Source organism: Copadichromis virginalis, linkage group LG14, assembly GCF_057382275.1.
Source record: "Copadichromis virginalis isolate Kocher_CV1m ecotype Utaka linkage group LG14, C_Virginalis_male_GT1.1, whole genome shotgun sequence".
In the NCBI taxonomy this organism is placed as follows: Eukaryota; Metazoa; Chordata; class Actinopteri; order Cichliformes; family Cichlidae; genus Copadichromis; species Copadichromis virginalis.
In genome coordinates, this window is record NC_140631.1 from 34066601 (window position 1) to 34089137 (window position 22537).

Sequence of the window (22537 nt, forward strand, 5' to 3'; positions counted from 1 at the left end):
CACGTGTGTGGCGCCATGCTCACACTAAACAGACAAGCCTGTATGCTGAGGCCGGGACAGTCACTGGGAGAGTGGCAGGGGCCTTGATTGGCACTGGGTGTGTCTGCTGGTACCAAAGCATATTTCAGGTATTAGAAGGCTGTTATTTTATGGCGTAAACTGGCTGACAGAAGTGGACTTTAAAATCATAAGAATATATGATTTAGTTTGCCATTCCAAATGGAGTAAGTGACTTGCTTTTGAAAATATTTGAGATGTTTTTTTTGTTTTTTTTTTAGCTTAGAGGAGATTCATTTTAGGTTTTACTTGTAAAACCTGAAAAGAAGGCGGAGTCAAAAAATCCAACCTTGTAACGCCGTTTTTATGCTGAGCTTTGTTTAGTTTCTGGAGGATATGTTTGGGATATTTTCCACAAAAAATAATCCAAATGAGATGTGTTTGCAATACTGGAAATAATAAGCCATGTGGAGTTGCCTGGATAGAGCACAAATAAAGTGAATGCACCGAACTGTCACCTACACTGCCCATACATTGGTGCAATCTAGCAGTTTCAAAGAGCGGCTAATATCTGATCCCACTGGGATAGGACATTTACCTTTTCACAAGCTTCTAAAAAGCTTTAGGATTGCAGGGGATGTGTTGCTCTGTCATTAGTAAGCATAAGGGAATCACAAAGAATGTGTTTAAGGGAGCATGTGATTGTTTATCTTTATTTTAATGCATTGTACATTGATTTAGCTGTTACTTTGTTACTGTCCTGGAATGTCTTACAAGAAAATGAGCTTGCGGAGTTGCATATGAATAAATAAACAAATAAATGGGGGCGAGAGGGGGATTATATGCAAAAAGAAGTTGTAATAAGTTGTAGCGATTGTCCCATAAATACCTAATTTTTCCTTTTGTTCTACACAGCTTTATTTAAAGTCACAGTTTGATAGATGTCTGTTGGTCCATGGCAGAAAATGGAAAGTCATTAAGTCTTTGTGTACCAGCTACAACAGCTGCAATTATGAGGAACTATTACATGATAATCAGTGTTGGGACTAACGCGTTATTAAGTAACGCGTTACAGTAACTACGTTATTATTGTGGTAACGAGCACGGTAACTAGTTATTATGCCAAAATCAGGAACGCGTTACTCGTTACTTCGTGTGGTGGCATCGCGGAGTTTCCACAGATTCAGTAACATTAGCAAGTGGTGGAGGCAGCAGGTGGATGAAGGAAAAGGGACGCAGAAGGAAAAGAGACCCGAGGCGGCCGCCGGTCCAAGTGTGAACTGAACTTCAGGTAAGAAGTTATGACCTGCAGTCTCTCTGGGTCAGATATAAACCAAGCTTAGGTGGAGTTTATTTTCGTTATTCTGACTTTTTCCGTACTGCGTGCTAGCTAGCATGACGGAGTTTCTACACAGCTGGGTGGTGCTATGAAGTTAATGATGTTGAACCTTATTTTGTTCATAAGTTATTAGAGTTGCCAACCGTCCCGTCTGGTATTCAGAGAAAATATTACGCGTTTCTTATTGAGGTGAAAAGGAACAGTTTGTCCCGTAATTCAGCTACAATGAAAAAGACACAAAGCTGGAGTTATTCTGTGTCTTTACGCTGCACAGCTGCCTCTTCTTCTCTCATTCTCCCCCCTCCCTCTCCCGTTTCTACTTCAATCATGAAACTGATCAATGATCAGCTGATCGGCTCTCTTGTTTGTTTATCGCCCACTTTGCGCCGAAAGAGGAAACCAGCGGATGTCGCGCTAAACAACAGCAGCACGTTTAAGCTTGATCAGCTGCTGTTAGAATTTATTTAATATTAATTTCTAGTATCAGCTGATGTTTGCTGGAGCCACAGCTGTAAAAAAAGCTGCTGGTCATGATATGGTTTGGTTATCTGGTGAGAGGGAAACATGAAGATGAAACCAGGAGATGTCCTTACTGGATCATCAGAGCTGAGCAGGTGATGGAGAAACAGGTTTACCTTTTAGATGACATGAATGAGTTGAAGGGAAGTTATGAACTGTTTCTGAGAGACAAATAACCCCAGGATCCTTTTTTAGGTAGCTGACAGCTGGTAACTGTGCAGGTGCGGATCTAGCAAAGTGTGGCCAAGGGGGCATGTAGGGCATTAACAGGGAATGGGGGGCACAAAGAAATACTTTTCTTTCTTATTCTCATTTAAAATGTCTAGCTTTTAAAAAATAATTATCTGAATCTTACAACAAACGATTGATAGATTGATGCATATATACCATCAAAACAGTGAACATCACTGTCACAACAGTGTTTGTTTTCATTCAAAGGCTTTATGATTTTTCCTATAATGGTGGGCCAGTTTCTAGTCAAAATGCCCGGGCCAATTTTCTGTCCCAGTCCAGCCCTGTATGCAGCTCATCTGCAGTCTGGTGTTACCTACATCTTCCTATTCAGAAGGCAGAATTTCTGAGTTCTGAGTACAATCGAAAGCACTACGACTGCAGTTTTTGTGTTGGATGTAAAAGGCGCACATGACTCTGTGACGTAGGCTAGAATCATGGCAGCAGTCAATGACGGTCCAGGCGTGGGATTTCTCTCGTGGAAATATGCACGTTATCATATCCTTTCTATTGGTAGGTGGCACAGTGCACTTGTGGCAAGTAAGCAAGCTAGAAGACTGGCAAAGTTATGGAAGAAACACATTAACAAGAGAATTCTGAGTAAAACCAAAGTTACTTTCCCTAGTAACTAGTTACTTTGAAAGTAACGAGTAACTTGAAGTAACTGAGTTACTTTTGAGAGAAGTAACTAGTAATGTAACTAAGTTACTATTTTAAAGTAACTTACCCAACACTGATGATAATAGTCAGATTGTACAAAAGTGAGACTAAACATTATTGTGTCAGGGAGATGAAGCCTTTAATTTTGATCATCAGAACTGATTAAAGTACTTGCTGGAGATTGATCTTTACTTTTCAGTTTAGTAAAGTGGAATTAGGTCAGTCGTGTTCCAACTCCAAGCTATTTTTCCTGTGAGTAGCTGACACTTTATAGGCAGCCTACTGAGAGCACTTCCTGTGACTGGCTGTTATGAGAGGCTGTTATGTGGTGGGTGTGGGTGAGCAGAAATGAGACTTCTCAAATGAAGAACAACTTCTCGCTCTCATTCCCGTTCCGTAGTTTTCTCGAAAACGACACCAAGAATTTCTCGTGCAGTAAATTTGGTGCCTGTGTGACCTGCAACAGCACAAGTATTGTTCTAGCACAGGGAGGGTCTGAAAGCCACTATTTTTGTAAGCCCTCCCAAACCCCTCTTCATCCTCTCCTGCTCTCCTTACTCAGTTCATAGGCATTCCAGTGGTATTTATATTTCCCTCCAGAGCAGGGGGAAGTTGACAAGTATTCACACAGACATTGGATTCAGCTCAGAAAGGTGGGCAGTACTCCCACTGCCTGCTTGCAATTGGTTTCATTGTGGTCACATGGCCTGCAGAGACAGGCTGAAGTGTTGGCACTCCTCCCCCCATAGCCTCCGCTGTGCCCTCCCTCTCTGCTCACTTTAGGCTTTTCACGCATGTATGTGAAGTTTTCTGTTGGTCAGACCCTGTGTGGTTGAGTGTTTATCAGCCAGGGGATAGGGGCTTATTACAGTTATGTTTTGGGAGCTTCCCGAGTCCACGGCCAGTGAGTGCCTCGGGAGTATGACCCCTGAGACTCAGGATATATACCTGAGAATGGACCATCACCGCAGACGCTCTGGCTACAGGTTGGGCAGGATTATTGCCAGGCAGCAACTACTCAAGAAGATTGCTGGAGGTAGGAGGCTTGTTAGGACAGAAGTGACAGTTCAGACAATTATTCAATTCTTTTGGTTGTTTGGTTTTTGAGTGAATTTGTCATTTTTCCAGGATTGAGAGGAATACTGACTAAGCGAGGTGGTAGTCAAAACATGGAGTGAATAAGTTCTGTCATGTGTTTGTGAATATGAGGCTGTGATTGCAGGATGATATGTTGACAAAGTAGTGTCTTGTTTTGATTGGGATAAGCTGATTGTCTTTTTCATATCAGTTTGTATCTCTATTGGTTTCTCACTTATTTCTAGATAAAAGTGGAATTCAGTGTTAACAGCCTTTTTAAGACACATGTACAGGACACCCGGAAACAGGGTGTGCTTGTGTGTATCGCTGCAGAAGAGAAAAAAAATTTGACCTTTAGCCAACAGGTAGTCAAGGGTGCAGAGGTGTTAAATAATTGGTATTGACTGACTATAACAAATACAGATAGGTGATAATCAATAGGGTCAGTTATGTAAGAAGAGCTGGGCCCACAGTGTAAACACAATACATCAATGAATGTCTTGACTTGACAGGTTTACAAGCACTCCGTTCATTTAAAGATTGCTGCTTGTAACCAGGTGAGCCCTTCGCCTTCAGCTTCCTCCGGGGCCTCTAACCTCTTTCCTTTGTCTTTAAATACCTGGAGACTTAAATCCATTCCCCAGAGGCCAAGAAAGGGCATGTATAACAACAAAGACAACTAAATACTACGACTCCCGCTCCCTCATGCAGGTGTGAGCACTCTGCCGCTGGATCAAAGGGTGGCTGCATTTCATAACATAAGCTTCATTGCTAAGAAACTTTGGTCATCAGATGGTAACGTACAGCATAGTTCTCCTCTCAGTCACAGTAACAAGAGCGTGAGTCAGATAATGCAGCCTTGTGTGGATAATATTTTGTATCGCCGCAGAGGCAAGGGCAAAACACAAGGCTTGTTTTTGATTGTGATGATGTAAAAGATGCACAAAGGGTGCTGTTGGGTGGATTTCCCAGTACTGCGTGTGTGTACGCCTGTTTTCTGGTGGAAATCTTTATGATCTGGTGTGTACTGACGTGTGGCGTCATGTAACCAGACGTGTTGTTTTCAGATCACAGATGTCTAGGTTGACAGCAAACCAACATTGTGGGTCATCTATGACAAGGACAGAAAACATGTATGTTTAAAGTGCAATGTAAGATGCTTTTATTCAAGTTAAGTCATTTTAATAACAGGGTTTCTTTTTATGGGAGATCTTATTTGTCATGTTTTTGAGGAGTAGCTTGGAATTTTTAGTTGGAACCAGTGTTTTGTCACAATTAAGCAATTTTCCTGCTGTGACTTAAAAAAAAAAAAAAAAACTTTAAAAAAAATCTAACCAAAAAACAGTGATAAACAACTAAAATGCTTCTTAAAGGAAGTATCAGTTGTGTATCATCTTGTGCTCTTACACCAGTCTGAAGTGCTGAAGCTAACAGTGAAGTGGTATTTTAAAGCACTGGCTACAGAGCCACCGAATTGATCTTTGTGTATTGGCAGTAGCTGCTGCATTCCAGCTGGTCGGCCCTGTTGACACAGCAGGTTGAAAGTGAGTGTGGGTCATGGTGATGGGCAGCATTACTCATGTATTGTTTCATTCCAACATTCCAGGGACGGCCGTTCGATCTTAGTCACGTTTCCGATTAGATGACATTTCAAGGTATCCTGAGCTATCTGCGTGGGATCCTCCTCAGTCCTTTAAGTTAAGGTATCGTTAGTTGTTACTCTTGAAATATTCTGTCTTTCCAGCTTGGAGAGTAGATGGATGTGCACGCACAGCTGTGTGAATTAAGATGAGAAAAAAAAAGGTATGTTGGCTGATTCCAGATCTGAAGGGGTCTGTATATTACAGCAGGAATGCGTCTCTGTCCTTGAAAATATTTCTGAGATTTCAGAAGAGTATCCCACATGCGATTACTCTGGAGGGCTTACAGTCTGTCTGCAGCTTTTTGCCCTCTCCCTCAAATCCTCCCTGCTCAACCCTTGCCTGGATTCTCAGAATTTCTGCATCTGTTTGTTACTATTCATAGGGCAGAGATACATACAGTACATCATACATTTAAACAGCCATTTGTGTCCAGGCACTGCACATAGTCTCTGGACAAGAATGTGTCGATTTTTTGTACTGTTGTTCTTGTTTAAAAAAAGAAACGACCTTTATTACTGACATTTGAATGATACATTTAGTCTTCTACCACAGGTCGGTACTAGCCACATTTATTTTTGCATGCACATATGTCTTACGTTAAAAGGGATGATTTTCATCTGTTTTCCTATAAACTCGGCCAGACTATCATGAAACTTGACTGTTCATCGATTGTTCATGGACCATTTTTTCCTCTGTGGAAGCATTCCTGTTTTATCATGGAAAACTTCTGGAAGCTTCATCTTTGCTGGAAATGTTTGCTCCAGCAAAGATGAATTTCCAGCAACATTGCTACATTTTCTCGCTTACTGTGTTGGGGCCTTTTCCTAAGTGAGGGGCTGTTGTGTTTTGAACAAGAAGCTCTGTCCAGTGTGACCCTTCCATGGTCTTTCTTCATGCCTTATTGACCTTGGCGCAGGCAGCGGGCTCCAATCTCTAGCCTGGAAAGGCCGTTAGTGCTTTCCTTCATAGCTGAGGACAAATCCTGCTCCTTTTAATATGACAGAAGTTACTGAGTGGCAGCTGTGTGCATATCAGTGAATCTGCATCTTTTCTTTTGCTACCATGGCTGTAAGGCTCCTACTTAATTGTGCTGTCAGCTACATTAGTACTTATGTCGTCACACAGCAACACTTGGTAAACACCAAGTGTTTGCTTTTTTTATCAAGGTTTCATGACAAGGTTTATATTTTCTGTAAAGTTTAAATGATTAAAAGAGATAAGTTACTGAGGCAGAAATATTTGAGTGGGATAATGTGTGTACTGCTTGCAGATTTTTAAGTAGTTAGCATAGAGGAGACAGGACCACTTAAGCTTTTTAAGAGGACAAGCTGCACCGTCTGTTCTTCCTCCGACTGGAAGATGGTTTGAAAACTGCATTGGAAATGGGTTTGCATTGTTCTGTCTTTTGAGAAGTTGTATCAGTAGAAGGGGCTCCTCAAAGTAAGGAATCCAGTGAGACCATGCCCTGTCCCTGTCAAGGCTCCTCTGCCAAAGCACTGCATTATTCATCAGCGGTCTGCTACAACATGTGGCGCGTTTGATGAACTGAGTGTGAAACAAATATAACTGCTCCTTCTTTCAAATGAAAGTATGATGATAAGTCAAGATGTAGCCTTGCACATTGTTAACTTGGCTCCTTCAAGCCTGTTTATCTTTTATTCATGAGTTTCTGGGCTGTAGCTGAGAGTGCTATGCAGATTTTGATTGCTGCCTTAAGGGGGCAGTAAATAAAACTGACAGGGAGGGAAAAGCAATTTTGACAATGTGCTTAGCTGGTTGTCTACATCCAACATTACAGTCATCACACTTCAGATAATGAAATCTATGGCTTGTACTGTTGCAGTTTGTTCTGTTACATGATTACTAAAATTGTGTGTGTATTAGTTTAGGCATAACAATGCTATGTCCCAATCCATACCATGCTATTTCTAATTAAGTCTTAGCCTTTAGTGTTTTTGCACTTTGGTGTTTTTTGCAAAAGTGAAGCTGCTTAGCTGAGGAAAGAAATTCAGGATGTAAGCAAAGAGTCTTAAAAAGACTTTAAAAAGTTCTTCCTTTTTCACATTTTAATTGGCTGCGATAGTCAAAAGCTGCTAACTGACTGTCATGTGGTGTTGGACGTATTGTATAACTTCCCGTTTACCGAAAAGTGTGTTGAAATCTGTGTGATAGTTAAACATAGTAGTTAAGATGTAGATATATGTATGTATATGAGTTTGGTCACATGCCAATGTGGTTTTATTCTCTGTATTGCTGTGGGTGTGAACATTTGAGGACAATGTGCTGCCTGTTCTTTCCAGGGTGTATGCAAGCTAGGATGGTACTCAAAAAGGTTAAGAATTTTAGAAAATTAATGTTCCAGTTGTTATACTTTTTATTGTAAATCCTGTTTTGCCATTTACATCTACGAAACCAAAAAGCTTTTTCCCCCCTCAAAGACTTTCTTCCTAATACCTGTTTAAAAAGTGTAAAGATAAATAGATTGTTAGTGTTCAACATTGTTTAAACAACCCTTGTTTCAGATTTTTGTCTCCCAATCCTCCTTTGTTGAACTGGCAAATGGAAAAAGGTCTGAATTTCAATGAAAACATCAGGCGTACACATTTTATTTCAGATATTATTTGAGTGTTAAATAATAGAGCACATATACACTTGAATAACAGAGCTATTTAAACTATAGCTCTACATGGTTCTTGTTGTAGATCCCACTGTTCCTAAGGTCAAAATGTACTGTGTACAGTTTGTTAGTTGGTGGAAATTTCTTGCTCTGTTGACTAAAAAACAGAGGGGGAAAAAACAAATGGTTAAGAATCTTGTAACTCTCAGGAACAAACTGGCTCACTCCAACCAACCTCTAACAAGTAAAGCAAACATCGCATTCATAAAGCTCTTTTGCAGATTCCCACTTTTTGCCTGTATTTGGCAAAGAGCAAAGAGCTCACATACTCTTTGCAAACTCCTTCTCCTGTGTGTGAATCAGTTGAGGCTGACAGCTGCCACATGTGTGGAGCTAATCATTTACTAGGTGCAGATTGAAGAAATGCCTTGGCTGCACTGTAACAGGAACACAAAGTCACATATTAACAGAAGTGCTTTGGAAAACTGCTCAGATGTTTTATATTCCACATGCCACAAAAAAATGCTGTACTGTTTTTACAGTGAATAGTAGATTTATTTTGGCTTGGTCTTGGTTAGAAAAGAGATTATATAGTCAGTGCCTTTAGGGGTCTGACCTTAAATTTCCACATTTGCTTATATATAAATGTATTTTGTATGGATGTGAAATAAAAAATATAGATAACTATGTATTATATAGTCCAAAATAATTGGTGATTAAAACACAGTGCTCTAAGTGCCAGAGTTTAACACTTGACTGACCTCTTGTGGTAGAAATGTGCATTACAAGTCATAGCTGGAAAAAAATGACAGAAGTGTAAAGGCAGCGCACATCCAGGTCACAGACATTCAGCCGCCGTCTCTCCTCTTTATAGGCTATTCAGCCCAGACGCCGACGGGCACAGATGAGAAGTGGTTTTACATTTTTAAGTTATTGTTCTGTGGGTAAGAGTACAAATGCTCTAATAGAGCAGAACAGTCACTTAACTCTATGGGTGGCTGGCAGTACTGGTAAACCAAAGCTGTACCTCGTCATACACAAAAGTTGTGCTGACAGTATGATCCTCTGTGCTGCCACTCACAAGTCTGTTTCATGAGTACATCAAGCTCCTGAGGAAATCTTGTAGCCACTCACTTTGAAGTTGTTAATTAGGACCAGCATCCCAACGGATGCTCCATGCTTTTATTGTGGAGGTCCTGAGAGGGCTTTCTCACGGTATGGGGCCCGTGCTCTGACATTGGCCCTCTCTCTACCCTCTGACTCTCCCAGGCCATTCCCAGAGAAGGAGGGAACCCTCCATAGTGCCCTCTGGGAACCTTTCCAAATGAGAGGAAGGAGGACCTAATAGAGCTCTGCAGGATCTGACTTCAGAAGGATTTCTTCAGGATGTTTTTTTCCTTTCTATGTTTGTCTTTACTCATTACTTCACTCATAAACTACACAGGATGTGTTAGTTTATACTAATTATCTCAAAAAGTTGATTCTGTTCATCTAGATGTAGCCTTTTCAGTGGGGGGAAACGTTTCGTCACTCATTCAAGCGACTTCTTCAGTCTCAGCTGACTGCAGGTTTCCCCAATCTTATAAACAGTACATTTGCATAATGACTGAAACTAGCACCACTGATGAAAAATGGGCTGTGAGGTCAGTTTCTTGATCATTAATATGCAAATTGTCACAAGCATTGATCAATGGTCATGGGAAGCATTCACAGAGAGTTGGGGAATGGCTGCAATGTGAAAGATGTACCCTTAGGCCCCCTCCTTGATTCAGAGATGCTCTTTCTCTTTTCACGAAAAAGGGCCTCCCTGACTCCCCGCTCAAACCAGCGTTCCTCCCTGTCCAGGATGTGTACATCCTCACCATTGAGAGTGGCCACTGGTTGCTTAGTGCTTCTGTGTTGTGCCATCCGCTTAGCCAGAGGTTGTTGGTTTCCCCGATGTATTAATCACAGTAATTCTCCTGGCACTTAATGGCGTACACAATATTACTCTGTTTGTGCCAGGCAACTGGATCCTTGGGGTGGACCAATTTTTGGTGCAGCGTGTTTTGGGGTTTGAAAATCACAGAGAAAATGTGCCTCAGATGTTCCGATACTCCTGACTCATAAGGGCTCACTAAGGGTTTTCACTTAGGCAGCAGTTGTCCTTCTTCTCTTCTGGATCACCTGGAGCATTTTGGGATTTCCTTACCTGGATGATTGAGCATGCATCAAGACATTTATACTAATTAGCATCTGAATTTTTTTTTTTTTTTTTTTATCTTTGTGGGTGCCACAACATTAGAAACATGTGTCATAAAGCTTCCAGTAATTCTATTTTCATGTTACTGTCAAGATTTCACCTGAGCTGCCTGAGAGTTTGTCAGTAATTCTTAGCAATTAGTAATTCTTCTTCACTGGAAAACCAAATTGTAGTGTTTACGTAGACTATCAAAGAGAATGGAGAATCAAGGCATGCACCCTATAGAATTTCACATAAAAGACAAGATGTATGGACTTTGAATGCAGATGCATCAAAGACCTACTGTATAAGAACTTGTTTAGTTTGTTTGTAAGACTAAAGTGTTACATTTAACTACATGGCCACATGGGAAACTGTAGGAGCTAACTGTAACAGAGCTGCCATAAAAGACGAGGAGGAGGGAGTCAACTAGAAGAGCCCTGACAGGAATCTTGCTGAGAGAGGGAAACGGAAAAGAAAGAGGGGAGGTAGCAGACAGCTCCAAGGAGATGTTAGTGAAGAGAAAGTGGAGCTCACCGTAAGTCTGATAGGATTGCAGGCCTTACATCAGGACTGCAGGGAGCACATATGTCCACAGGTACAATAGCTCTCTAGGATCTGTTTCAACAAGCTATGCTTCCTATGTTGGCTTTAAAAAAAAAACCACAGTTTTGAAAAAGGAAAATTTATGAGAGCAGATAGCAACTCCTTGGTGCATGTTATTACTGCCCTGCCCATGTTATTAATCTTGCACTGTGTTTCTTATCTGTTGATAGAGTGAATAATTTCATCTGAAAACTAGAGCAATGATTAATCTATAAAGATCACTGTGGGTTGAGGAAATAGTCCAGGGTTTCAGGGACTTTTGCCTGCATGAAGAAGGAAATCAGCAAAAGCCAAAGCTGATACTTTTATCACAAAAGAAAGCAAATCCTTAAGAAAAGGGCCTCCACGATAGTTTTCAGAACACTTTAACATGCGTGGGAACGTGGCTTCAGTTCAGTGTCTGGAAGTGTTTAGCTTTCACATTGTCTCTTGGAAATTGCTGCGTATGTATTTCACAGAAAGCTCGACTGATTGATTTCTCCTCTATTCAGAGCTATTGGCAGTAAAGTGGAGGTACATGGGGATCTGGAAATTACCATCCTTTCTAGAGTTTGGGGTCAGAGGTCCCTTCTGTAGTAAAAGACACTTCTGTTTAAGTGTCAGTTTGAAGCCATGTGCCAAAGTATCCTGTAGTGTGACCAAAGGGGAGGAAGCAGAACACCTGTCTGTGAAGCAGAAGTACACTTGACACTAACCTCAGTTTTTGCTATTTGCAAAGCAACCCCAGGGATTCAACATGTGATTGTTAGAACGTTTTCTCGAAACCAAGTCAATGTGAGACACTGTAACAGCCTGCCTGAAAACACTGTAGAGCTGATGGTTTGAACTTTGAAGACTTGGCTTGCTCAGAAGCCACGTGGCCCCAGCATCATACCCAGTTATTTGTCTTCTGGCTCTGACTCCCAGCCAGCAGGAATGGCTATCAGTTTACAGTTTGTGTCTGGGATCATCTGTAAATCCTCCATGGAAAGGCTGTTTGTGGCAGAGTGATTTTGAAAGCTTTCCCTTTTCTTTCTGACTGTTGACTTGGAACATAAACTGATATTTGCTTTTAGAAACCATTTGTAGTTATTTACTAGAGTTTAGCAATGTTTGGATTATCATGAATCGTGCCATTCCCACATGATTTTCAAGTTGGAATTTTACTGAAGGTTTTTTTTGTTGTTGTTGTTTTTTAAACCTACTGCTGACCAACACTGCACAGGAATGAGCGTATGTGAGTTAGCGTCTTGGTATTTAATTGTTGTCACTGTGCATTGTATTATCATTACTAGCTTGTGAATGCTGAAAAAGCTCTAATGGCTATTTCTAGACAAAAGGCAATATGAATGGTGAAAGAAAGCGAGCTGATGGGTTGTTTCCCCTGAAGATGAAAGAACCTTCTCTCTGGGTGTCCTTCAGAGGTGAAGAAGAGTGTTACCACAGCTGTGCTGCTCTTGTTTAAATTCAATACAGGACCTCAAGAGAAAAACACAGCCCAGATGACTTTTGACCCAGCAGGCTTTGGCAATGGTCAACAGCAGCAGATCCCTAGCTCACGTTGTTATGTTATTTACTCATTTTACTATTTAATCAATACGTGCTTGCTGTGAGTTTGTGTGTGTGTGTCTGCTGAGAAATGAAAAATGCTAAGGTTTATAACTTTTAACAGACAAAGAAAAGAATTAAAGCCCAAATGATGATGATAGATTAAAAGGCTGGTCTGTGGATCTAAGATTTAATTGTGAAACCTTGCATTTACACAGGTTCAGAATGCTAATGCCGCCTTGGCACCAGGTTTTTCTGGGCTCACACTGTGATTGTCCTAAAGTCTCTGTTCTTCAGGAGGCACCGAGATTTTTTTTATCCACTTTGTTACTGGAGACCTGTCGGCCAATGAAAGGATCTCTCCACAGGTCAGTGTGGACCACAGGGCAGAAGTTGGCCCAAGATTTGCACAGCTCATTTGTATTTGGGGACATTTTGCCTTGGTGTCTTAGCAACACAGCCAAAAGCTGATCATTTTAAACCTGCATCCTGTGTCGACCGCAGGATAACAGGTCCCCTGTGTGCCCCACAGGATCAAATGAGGGGGTGGAGGTCCCTGGATGATTCAACATTGGCTCTCTGTAATTACTTGGCCTGTGGAGCCATCTAGCTCATGTGCCAATCAAGAACAAAGTCAAATCTGCAAAGGTACTCTGTTGTCACTCAATACGAGAGAAACAAAGTCTCTTGAATTTGACTAGTATTCTTTATTTCACTATCTTGGTAGTTTATCAGTGATAATGTGAATGTTATAAACTGAAAGGCAGTTGTGATGTTAAGCAGTGGCACCTCCTGTTTCGCTGTGGCATATTGTGCTGAGGATATTGGAGTCTGAGGGACATGTAGAGCTTTGTTAATTAAGACCTTCTTTTGAAATAGGAAGGCTTTATTCCCACGGCATTAGGTGAATTGCATGGGGCAGCACACTATTAATCCACCTTGTGAATTGCAAGCATTTCCTTGAACTCTTCTGTTCTCTTCTTTTGCGCTTCCTGTTTGCTCCCCTGTACACAATTATAAGCTGTGAGACAGAAGGAATGTAAGGCTATTTTCAGCATGAAACATCAGATGTTGCGGTTTTGTTGCAGACTAGGAGAAGGACAGTGTGTTTCCCCTGGCTGTCTGTCTAGCCTTAGCTGACTCCACACAGTGAGTGGGTGTCTGTATGCAATTAGCATCATAAAGGAGAAGAGAGGCCTCACCTCTAGGCTTCCCAGGATGACGACACCTTCTAGTGGAATCTTTTTTTTTCCATATTGCTGGTTCTGTTTATCATTCTCCAGGTGTTCCTATAGACAGTCTCAGTACTCAGTTACAGTCTGAGTCATCTGGCTGATTCATTTTGTGGCACCGAAGTATGGAGGAGGCACATTTGTGTGGGCATACACAGATAGTAAATTAAACCATTTGTTTGAGCGTTTTAAAGTTCTGCCATGCTCTTAGTGTCTTTGCTGTTAAATGATTTATTGAGGTAACTAAAGTGGAGGGACTCTGCCATTCTGTCTGTGCTTGAAGCTTTATACCCAGTCCTGGCCCCATTAGACCAGGAGAGGAAATGGCAGAAGTGTCACAGCGAGGCAGGCAGAGGGCAAGCGGAGTACATCTGGAATTCTACTCACATGATAGGAAATTATGGATGGATATGATATCCTTACGTAATCGCAGAGCCATGGAAAACCCTGATCATTTTAAAGTGGCTTTATCCGCATATTAAACCAATAGGTTTTCCTCATAAATCATAATTATGGGGATTTAATCAGTATAATGTAAAATTAGGCTATTGATGTATTGTACAGCCAATCCGGCCCCAGTGTCCTTCTGGATTTGATTTATAAAAACATTTGCTTATTTGATTCTTTCACTTTAAAAGATTTACATTGAACTCTAAGGTAAATTGAGTTGACTTTTTGCTTTTTTTAAACGTGTGTTTGTGTCAAAATATATTTTATTTAAAGATTTTATTTTTAAAAAATCGTGTTCTTTATGCATTTATTTACTTGAAACTACACTCTCACCATATCAGACGACTTTGAGTGTATTTGTTTTGTTTCAGACATAGAGTTGAAACAGATTGACATATATTACTGTTAGGATGATGTTAGCGCAGAGTCTTGTGAGCCGAGGGGCTCAGCATGATTCACTGCTGCTGATTGCTGACAGTTTATGTCATGGTTTTCCCAGAGTTCAGCTGCCTACGTTTTTTCCATTTCATTGACCCGCTGTAACAACATCTGGAGTCTGTAAAAAACGTTCTTCCCTTTTGTTTGTTTAAGTTAAACTTTTCCCACATCACTTTTAACACTTCTTGGATGAAGTTTCGAAAAAAAAAACTGTAAAAGCTGACCTCGTGTAATCTGGACAGAAAACTGAGTGAGAGTCGAGAAACATCTTTTAGGAAATGGTAGGAAATTCTTAATTTTTAATTATTGAAATACAAGAGAGTCCAAGGATTCAGAGGCAATCTCCTCTGTTGGTTATAGCTTAGATGTTTGCCAAAAAATCTGCTGAGTGGGGTATAAAAGAGTTGTCGTGGGCAGAGCTAGATAGGAGGGTCGGGCAGTAGGAGCTGAAGGGGAAGAAGACGGGGGTGAATGTTCACAAGTCTGCCACAGAAAGGGGTGGGTTGAAGGAGAGATTTAGTGTTGGGACAGGCACATGGTAGTTGGGGGTAGACGGAAAGAGAAAGGGAAAGGAGCTGTGGATCTGAGTTCCAACTGGAAGCTGTGTTCAGACAGGGAGAGAGGGCAGGAATGTGGCTCAGTGTGGGAATGAAGATGCTCTGACATGCTGAGAGACACTCTTAAGATTTGATGGATATACCGGTATGAACCACTCTGGCTGTATGATGAAAACATCCCGTGAGTACATGATAATTTGTTCCTGGCAGGAAACTACAGTGGTAGTTTGAAGTGTTTTGGAGAGTAGGCATATTAAGACGGATGCTTCACTGACGATAATTACTTATTAGACTAATGAATGAATGAATTTGTTCTTTTTATTTTAGATTGTTTTACAAAAGAGTATGAAAGGAAGAAGATTATAAAGGCTCAGGACAAAACAAAATAAAAACCCCAAAAGTTTTTGCTCATGTTGTTGCCAATCAATATTTATCAAAAGTTTGGGATGAGACTGTGGGACTACCCACCTAATTCTGTATCTAAACTAGGTTTTCTTTGGGCATTTTGTCACGTCATATCCATGCAATGAATTACATAACAGCTGGGTTTTTTTAAAAATATATTTTTGGTAATGTTGCACAAAGAGAATGGTAAAGGAAGGACGCCCTCAGTTGCCACAGATGCTTGAGTTGTGCACAGCTTTTAACATTCAGAGCCATTGTGTCACAGCCAAACTGGGTTTCATCTCTTTGTGAAACTGTAATTTTATACTGTACACAGTTTTAAAGATGTGGGTTGTGGAGGGAAAACGCAAGTTCTCATTTTTGGCATCATGCCCATCCAGCCTTTTATCCACAAGAGATTTCCTTAGAGAGAGGATGAGAGGACAGAATGTCTCACTATCGTGTTACAGAATGCCAAACAGAGAGGAATTCCCAGCTCATGTTACTTGCTCCCAGTGGTCCAACCTGTGGCTGTGGGACACAAGAGGATCTGGCAGCGCTCTCACTACGAGCTACAGTTGAATAATACAGGCCTGATATTATCCCCCTAAGAGGGAAGGCTAGCTGTTTAGAAAACCTTTAGCTCCTGCTGATACAGGTGGGAACAGAGCAGAGTGGCTCCTGGACGCCTACACATGTTGACTTAACTGCTGGTTAAGGGGGTAAACAGCAGACCTTTTCTATCATCCAAGGACAGAGGGAACTGTTAATATTTATTCAGTTGCATGACCAAAGTCACTTTTTATAGATTTCTGGATGGAAAACAAGTAAAGCAGCACAGGTGAGTTCAGGATTATATCTGGAAAAACGTCCGATAGCTGTATATTCATTTAAACAATACAACTGCTGTAATTATGAAGTATAGTGTGATGAATGATGGTGTTTTATGTTTCAGTCGTATTTTGTCAGGCTCAGATAGGGCTTAGAAATAAGACTTCAGATGTAATGGGAGAATTGTTTGTCAGCCGCTGGCGCAGTTTATGCACGATTATTCTGGAATTAATATTTACTGTCTGTATTCTTCTTCAAATTGTGGAAAGGTTTTTGAACAATAACAACAAAAAACCCACCCTGAAACTGGTAAGAGCTGTTTAATAAATAGATTTAGGTAGATATAAAATCTGTGCTTCATATGTTTTATGTAAAATAATTTACCACAGAGTCAGTTAGGTTTCTAATGCTTAAAATGTACCTGTGGAGTGACTCACCATGATGTAAGGCATTGTTTGGTTATGTGTTTTTTTTGAAACTTTAAGAATTTTTGTTATAAATTAGTCTTTGGATCAGTTTGTTAATTATCGTGAGACAAACAGTAAAACAAAAAGCATTTTTCAGAACAACCAGAAGTTTAAAAACCTTAAGAAAAATGTTTTTATAGGAAACTGCAATAAACAGCAAATAATCTTCTTCAATGAGGACAAGTAGGCCTTTTTTCAACATAAAAAAGCTATAATAATCCTGCATTATTTCTCCTAACACATTCTTATAAATTCTGATGTTTATTGACTACAGTTTTACATTTCCTCTCCTAATGTAACGCAACCTATTTACTGTAGCACTGGTGTGTCAGACAGCATGTCTTGTGTAGGCGGTAAATGTCACCCAGCTCTATTAGCATTAATGGAAAGGCGCCAATGGTCTGTTTCCTCTCCTTGTCATCAGCAGAGACGTCAGGTCACCGGGACCAGTTTATGATCATGACTGGAGGGATCAATTATCACAAACTCTACTTGTTTGCTTTGCTCGGACTCTATTAAAGAGACATAGAGTGCTGATAAGGATCCTTTTACCCTATTTACATTTTGTCACTGTTTGTTTTATACATAATAGTATCTCTGGATTTACCCAGATCTGCTGTCTGTCCAATCTTAAGTCTGTTGTGCGTGTTGGAAAAAGGCGCAGGCTTGGTTTTGGTTTCACTTGAAAGCCCAGTTTCTTTGTCAAAATGAAAACTAACTCATGTAATGTGACTATATTTCACTTTTTATCTCAAACAACAAAATTTCTTGTATTTCAGAAATTGAGGCGAAAGAGGCGTGTGATTGGCTGCGGGCAGCAGGATTTCCCCAGTATGCTCAGCTCTTTGAAGGTAAAAAAACAAAAAAACTCCTCCACACATTCACACATAACCAAAGGGTCGAAATGTTGACATTGAAGGGAAAAGGGTTAACAAAGTAGAACAGCAATAAAAGGCTTCTGTAAGGAACTAAAAATGGCTTTTTTAAATTTTAGATCTGTTCCTAAATAGAACAGTGTTTTTGATTGAACATGGACTTGCAAGCTGATGAGTGAATAATGGTACACAGTGTTATCTGGTCTGCCCCCAAAACTGTACACAAAACCATGTATTCATGAGCTGCATAGTGCGCCTCATTTACACCACTATTCTCAGGAAGCCTTGGAGCTTGAACCGCAGTCAGATCCCTAGACACAGCAACACAAGTGGAAAATTCAGCTGCTTTTAAAGTCTAATCTTTTCCAAGCTACGATTACTACATAAACATGTCTTCTGTGCTTAAAGACTAAAGTCATGGGACGAACTGGGTTTTATCAGAGCTTAAGGTAGCTATACTCCCTCAGATCTCTGCGCTGTGGCCAGACTTCTGATGTGCTGTGGTGCAATATATTTGTTTTCTGACAGTTTGTAGATAGTATGTGGACTTTGGCAATGAATGCAGACATTGCTGTTTGAGTGAATAATAAGTTAACATAATTTTAGTATGATATTGGGATTGTGTATTAGAAATTATCCCAGTGCTTGAAGCTTTTGCCATTTTTTTAAGTCCAGAATACAGTTTAACAGAATATTCGCCCAACTTTAAAATCAGACCGAGCAACCTCTGCTTTTTATAAGAATTCGACAACTTGACATGAATGCAGTGGAATGTTAGATTCATCCTCTTAAGTTATGTAAGAGGAAGCCCATACCCAGGGCAAGACGTAATGCTCACAAGTCTGAACGCTGTTATTTGAACAAATTCTGTCTCTGCTCATTAGCATCACATACAAAACAAGTTTAGTGGTCTCCCAGCTTTCAATGTAGTTCTGGAAAGAATGTGTTTTCCCCATCTCTCTATCCATTCATCATATCCAAGAACACTGCTAAAATGTCAGGGAGGAATTTGAACACTGCTTCTTTCTCCAACTTTTATTCTTTTTATTCCAGATTCGCAGTTTCCCATTGACATTACTCCTGTGAAAAGAGATCATGATTTTTTGGACAAAGATCTTGTGGAACCTCTGTGCAGGTAATGTCATGTCAGATATTTATAGCTAATCTTTGAAATAAAGTTGCAAACACTGAAGTGGAGCTATGTTAAAGGCCCTGTGAAGTTTGGCATGGAAGCACAACTTCCATGGAATGATGTGAAAAAAGTTTAAAAAGCTAAAAGCTGCAGACACAAATCCTGTATTTATACAACTGTTATTACATAAACTCGTTGGTTATCCCCTTTGGGATCGTGTCAGGAAGGGCATTCAGCTTAAAACTCTGCCAAATCAAACATGAAGCTACCCACTGTGGGGACCCCTATGTGGCAGCGATCAGCTGAAAGTAGCTTACTATGAAGTTTTTTCCCCACTTGGAGTTATGTTTATTATTTCATTTACTAAATCACTGCTTACAGACCTTCACCAGGTTGCACAGATATGGTGGTCCCCAAATGGACAAAATGAAAATTTTGGTTTAAAGTTGGTGTAAGCAACATGCTCTTTTCTACTGGATAAAATACTTCTATATTAACCTGATGTCCTTCTTGTTGTTTGTAAGTAATCTGAGAGATAAGAGAGTTTCCAGGCTTTAGAACACTTAGCCTGGGATTGGAGACTTTGGCTAGCATAAATTAGAACAACATCAGGTGGAAGGATATGGTTGTCTAATAGTGTGATTGACTCTTTTGAAGTCAGATCGGATCGTTGACCTATTTTTAGCACTGCAAGAGGATACGGCTGTTTTTAAATTTTTTTGGCCTTTTCCACATTTTATGCCTCTTGCAGCTTTATTAAATCCTTCACTTGCAAGAGCACTGATGAGACTCTTCTGCTGTTCATCTAACCCAACTATGCATAAATACTGTATATGATTTCCTAGTTTGCCAGAGAGTGACTAAAAACGTACACTAAGCCAACAACTGGTGGTTATAATAACGTTCTTGTAGGGTGAGACAACGCATATACTTTTTCGAGCCAAGATGCAAACAGCACTCAGGCTACCAATGTAACTATAGCAACCATCCCAAGAGGACAGCAGAAGGAACGTGAGGGGTGCCTTGCACAGCTCAATATGCTGTGACTCTAAACAACCCTAAAGAAACTCATCTGAATTCCAAACTAGCCACGGGATAAATACAACACAATTGGAAACAGTTCCACCTCTAACGTGATTGTTGTCCACGACGTTCCTCCATCTCTATGGTAACATTAGGATGGCTTTATTATCAGTTTTGCCACCACAGGCATGTGTGCAAAAATAAACAGCGGCCTTCATCTTGTGATTGAACTGAAGCAGATAGTTATTTTATGTGTGTGAGTTGCTCTCTGATCCTTCACTAAGCAGCCTCCTTTTTATAGTAACCACATTCAAAGCTCTTCTGGCCTGCGGAATAAAGGGCCCCCAGCTTAGAGATCCCCCTCTTCAGTGCTCCACTATCTACAGTAACAATCATGGGAACGTCTTGTTTAACTAACCCCTTCTGTAACACTGGAGAATGGTTAGAGGCCTTTTACTGACACAGAACAATACTGTCAGTCGGTTTAAAAAAAGCCTGTTAGCAGTATGTGGAGCTGTTAAAGCTTGTAATTATCTTACCGCACATTTGTTTCTTTGTCTAAAGCCAACACTCAGTTTAGCGGGAGTGTGTTTTCTTATGTCGTCATTTTTTCCATCTGCAGCGGTTGGTTCATTTTCAGCTCTTAGTGCCGTTGTACAGTGTACTGTAAATTCCAGTTGGCACACCCACAGACTCCTATAAACTGTAATCACTAAGGATACGCTCAAAGCCTTAGTTCGTGATGTTTATTAGAGATACTGAAAGCATTCACTGTTTCTTTTTATAAAACTACGCTAAGGAAATGTACATCAGTATTTATAAATAGATTATGATAAATGCAAAACCTACAGCTATATTGTCTATGCTTCATGTTAAGGACAGTCTTTCTAAATCACCATGCCAAGTTGAAGATCACATTTAAGACCTATATGTTAGCACGTACAGGGGAAAATTTTGAATGAATTTGATTAGGCAAAGTTGAACTAAAGTTCACGTTTGTCAGACTGCTACAGGCAGCCCTTCAAGCCACTATCACTTAGAGAACAGAGCAACTGACAATTACCGGTGTTCATTAGGTTTAGGATACTATTATATGGATAAATTCAGTTTCCCACTGGGTCTGGCTGTGCATCCAAACAGACACTGATCAGATTAACACTTAAACAACAAACAGAAGTGGATCTTTTTCTAGTCTGCTCATCTGGTGTTGATTACTACTGCTGCTTTCTTTTGTTTGCTTGGAACAGCTTTTCATCCTAAGGCTGTTTTTCTTTCAGGCGACTCCACACTTTAAATAAGTGTGCCTCTATGAAACTTGACGTGAATCTTCCAAAGAAGAAAGTAAGTGTTAAAGTCTTTTTACTTTTACAGTTGTGACAAGTATAATATAACATTAAATGCATTTTGGATTTGGGGAAAAAACAGCATCCTCCTTGAAGAGATATATTTTTAAAACACTTTATGACTCAATTGTAGGGGTGCAACGATACACAAAATTCACGGTTCGGTTCGATCCTTGGTGTCACGGTTCGATATTTTTTCGATACAAAAAAAATGTTCATGCCTTTTTAATTTGTCATTTATTAAAATTATAAATATATATTTTAACTCAAAAGTACAGTTTTTAAATTTAACCCTAACCCTTGTGCGTGTTTTTTATTTTGACAGCGAATGCGCACCTGCGGACCACTTATGTGCAGCCCTGGTTATTTAGCTCGTCATATTGCAGCCACAGAAATTCTTTTGTCCATGAAACCATAAAGCTGCACTTTCTTTTTGCCTTATAGTCTGATTTGTCATAACTTCTCAGTTTTGTGGTAAGCTTTTCTTTGGCTGTCACTTCTTCACCCTGACCTGTCTTATTTGGCTCAGCAGAACTAAAATATATATCTGTCTGTGAAGGTCATCGTAGTCAAATATAAATCCTGCTGCTTTTACACATGCACTCACATAAGCTCAGCGATTCTCTGCGCGATCAACCTCTCACATGTTTAAGCTGCGGGAGATTTCACTTGTCATGTTTGCATAGTAAGCTAACAATTAATAAGACTATGTCAGAGGAATTGGTGCACAAATTATCATCACTCACAGATCAGTGCTGTCATTGCAAAGTGAAAGCAAAAAAACAAGCGCAAATTCAAACGCGATTGCAATATGTCACATATTGACAGTGGCTCACCGATGCCAATGACATAATTACCCAGCTACATTTCTGAAAGAATGCAAAAGCGTTGACATATATTTTTCCTTCCTGCAATAGCCCGACGGGCAGGGCAGAGATAGATTTTGGTAGCCCGACTGAAAAGATCGCTAGCCCCGGGACGTCGGGCTAGCGATATTGCAAGCCCTGTATCTGATTGAGGAATCACTCATCTTTGGAAAAAGAGAGTTTATTACAGAGAAATGGCTCTTTCCAAAATAAAAGCTATACTATCCGCTTCTTCTGGGCTATATTCTCAGCAGCATATTAAACATATAAGGAGAATCATGTGCTAACAGCTGTCTAAATGACTCGGCTAAAGTTAGTAGCATGCTTGCTTGTTTTTTTTCTGCTTCCACTTGTCTTTGCACTAGGATGATGTCGGCGTAAATGTGCAGTCATATTCGTTGTGTTCCCACTAGTGCTTTCAGGTTAATCTCGTTGAAATGACCTTAACGCCACAACACGGCAAATCTCCGTTAACGAGCTACCGCCGATCGCCCCGTGCATG

At 40.3% G+C, this 22537-nt stretch overlaps 1 protein-coding gene across 4 annotated transcripts in view; it reads left to right on the forward strand.

Moving 5' to 3' along the window:
* Window positions 1-22537, forward strand: part of stard13b (StAR related lipid transfer domain containing 13b) — a 63026-nt gene that overhangs the window by 34254 nt on the left and 6235 nt on the right. For 3 of the 4 annotated variants that reach the window (XM_085430563.1, XM_085430562.1, XM_085430564.1), the window contains 3 exons: window positions 17576-17647; window positions 18725-18806; window positions 21104-21167. In XM_085430563.1, coding sequence (XP_085286689.1) covers window positions 17576-17647; window positions 18725-18806; window positions 21104-21167 — 218 coding nt within the window. Of the gene's footprint in view, window positions 1-3055; window positions 3783-17575; window positions 17648-18724; window positions 18807-21103; window positions 21168-22537 lie in introns of those variants that run through there. The other variant, XM_085430565.1, reaches the window with a different exon arrangement.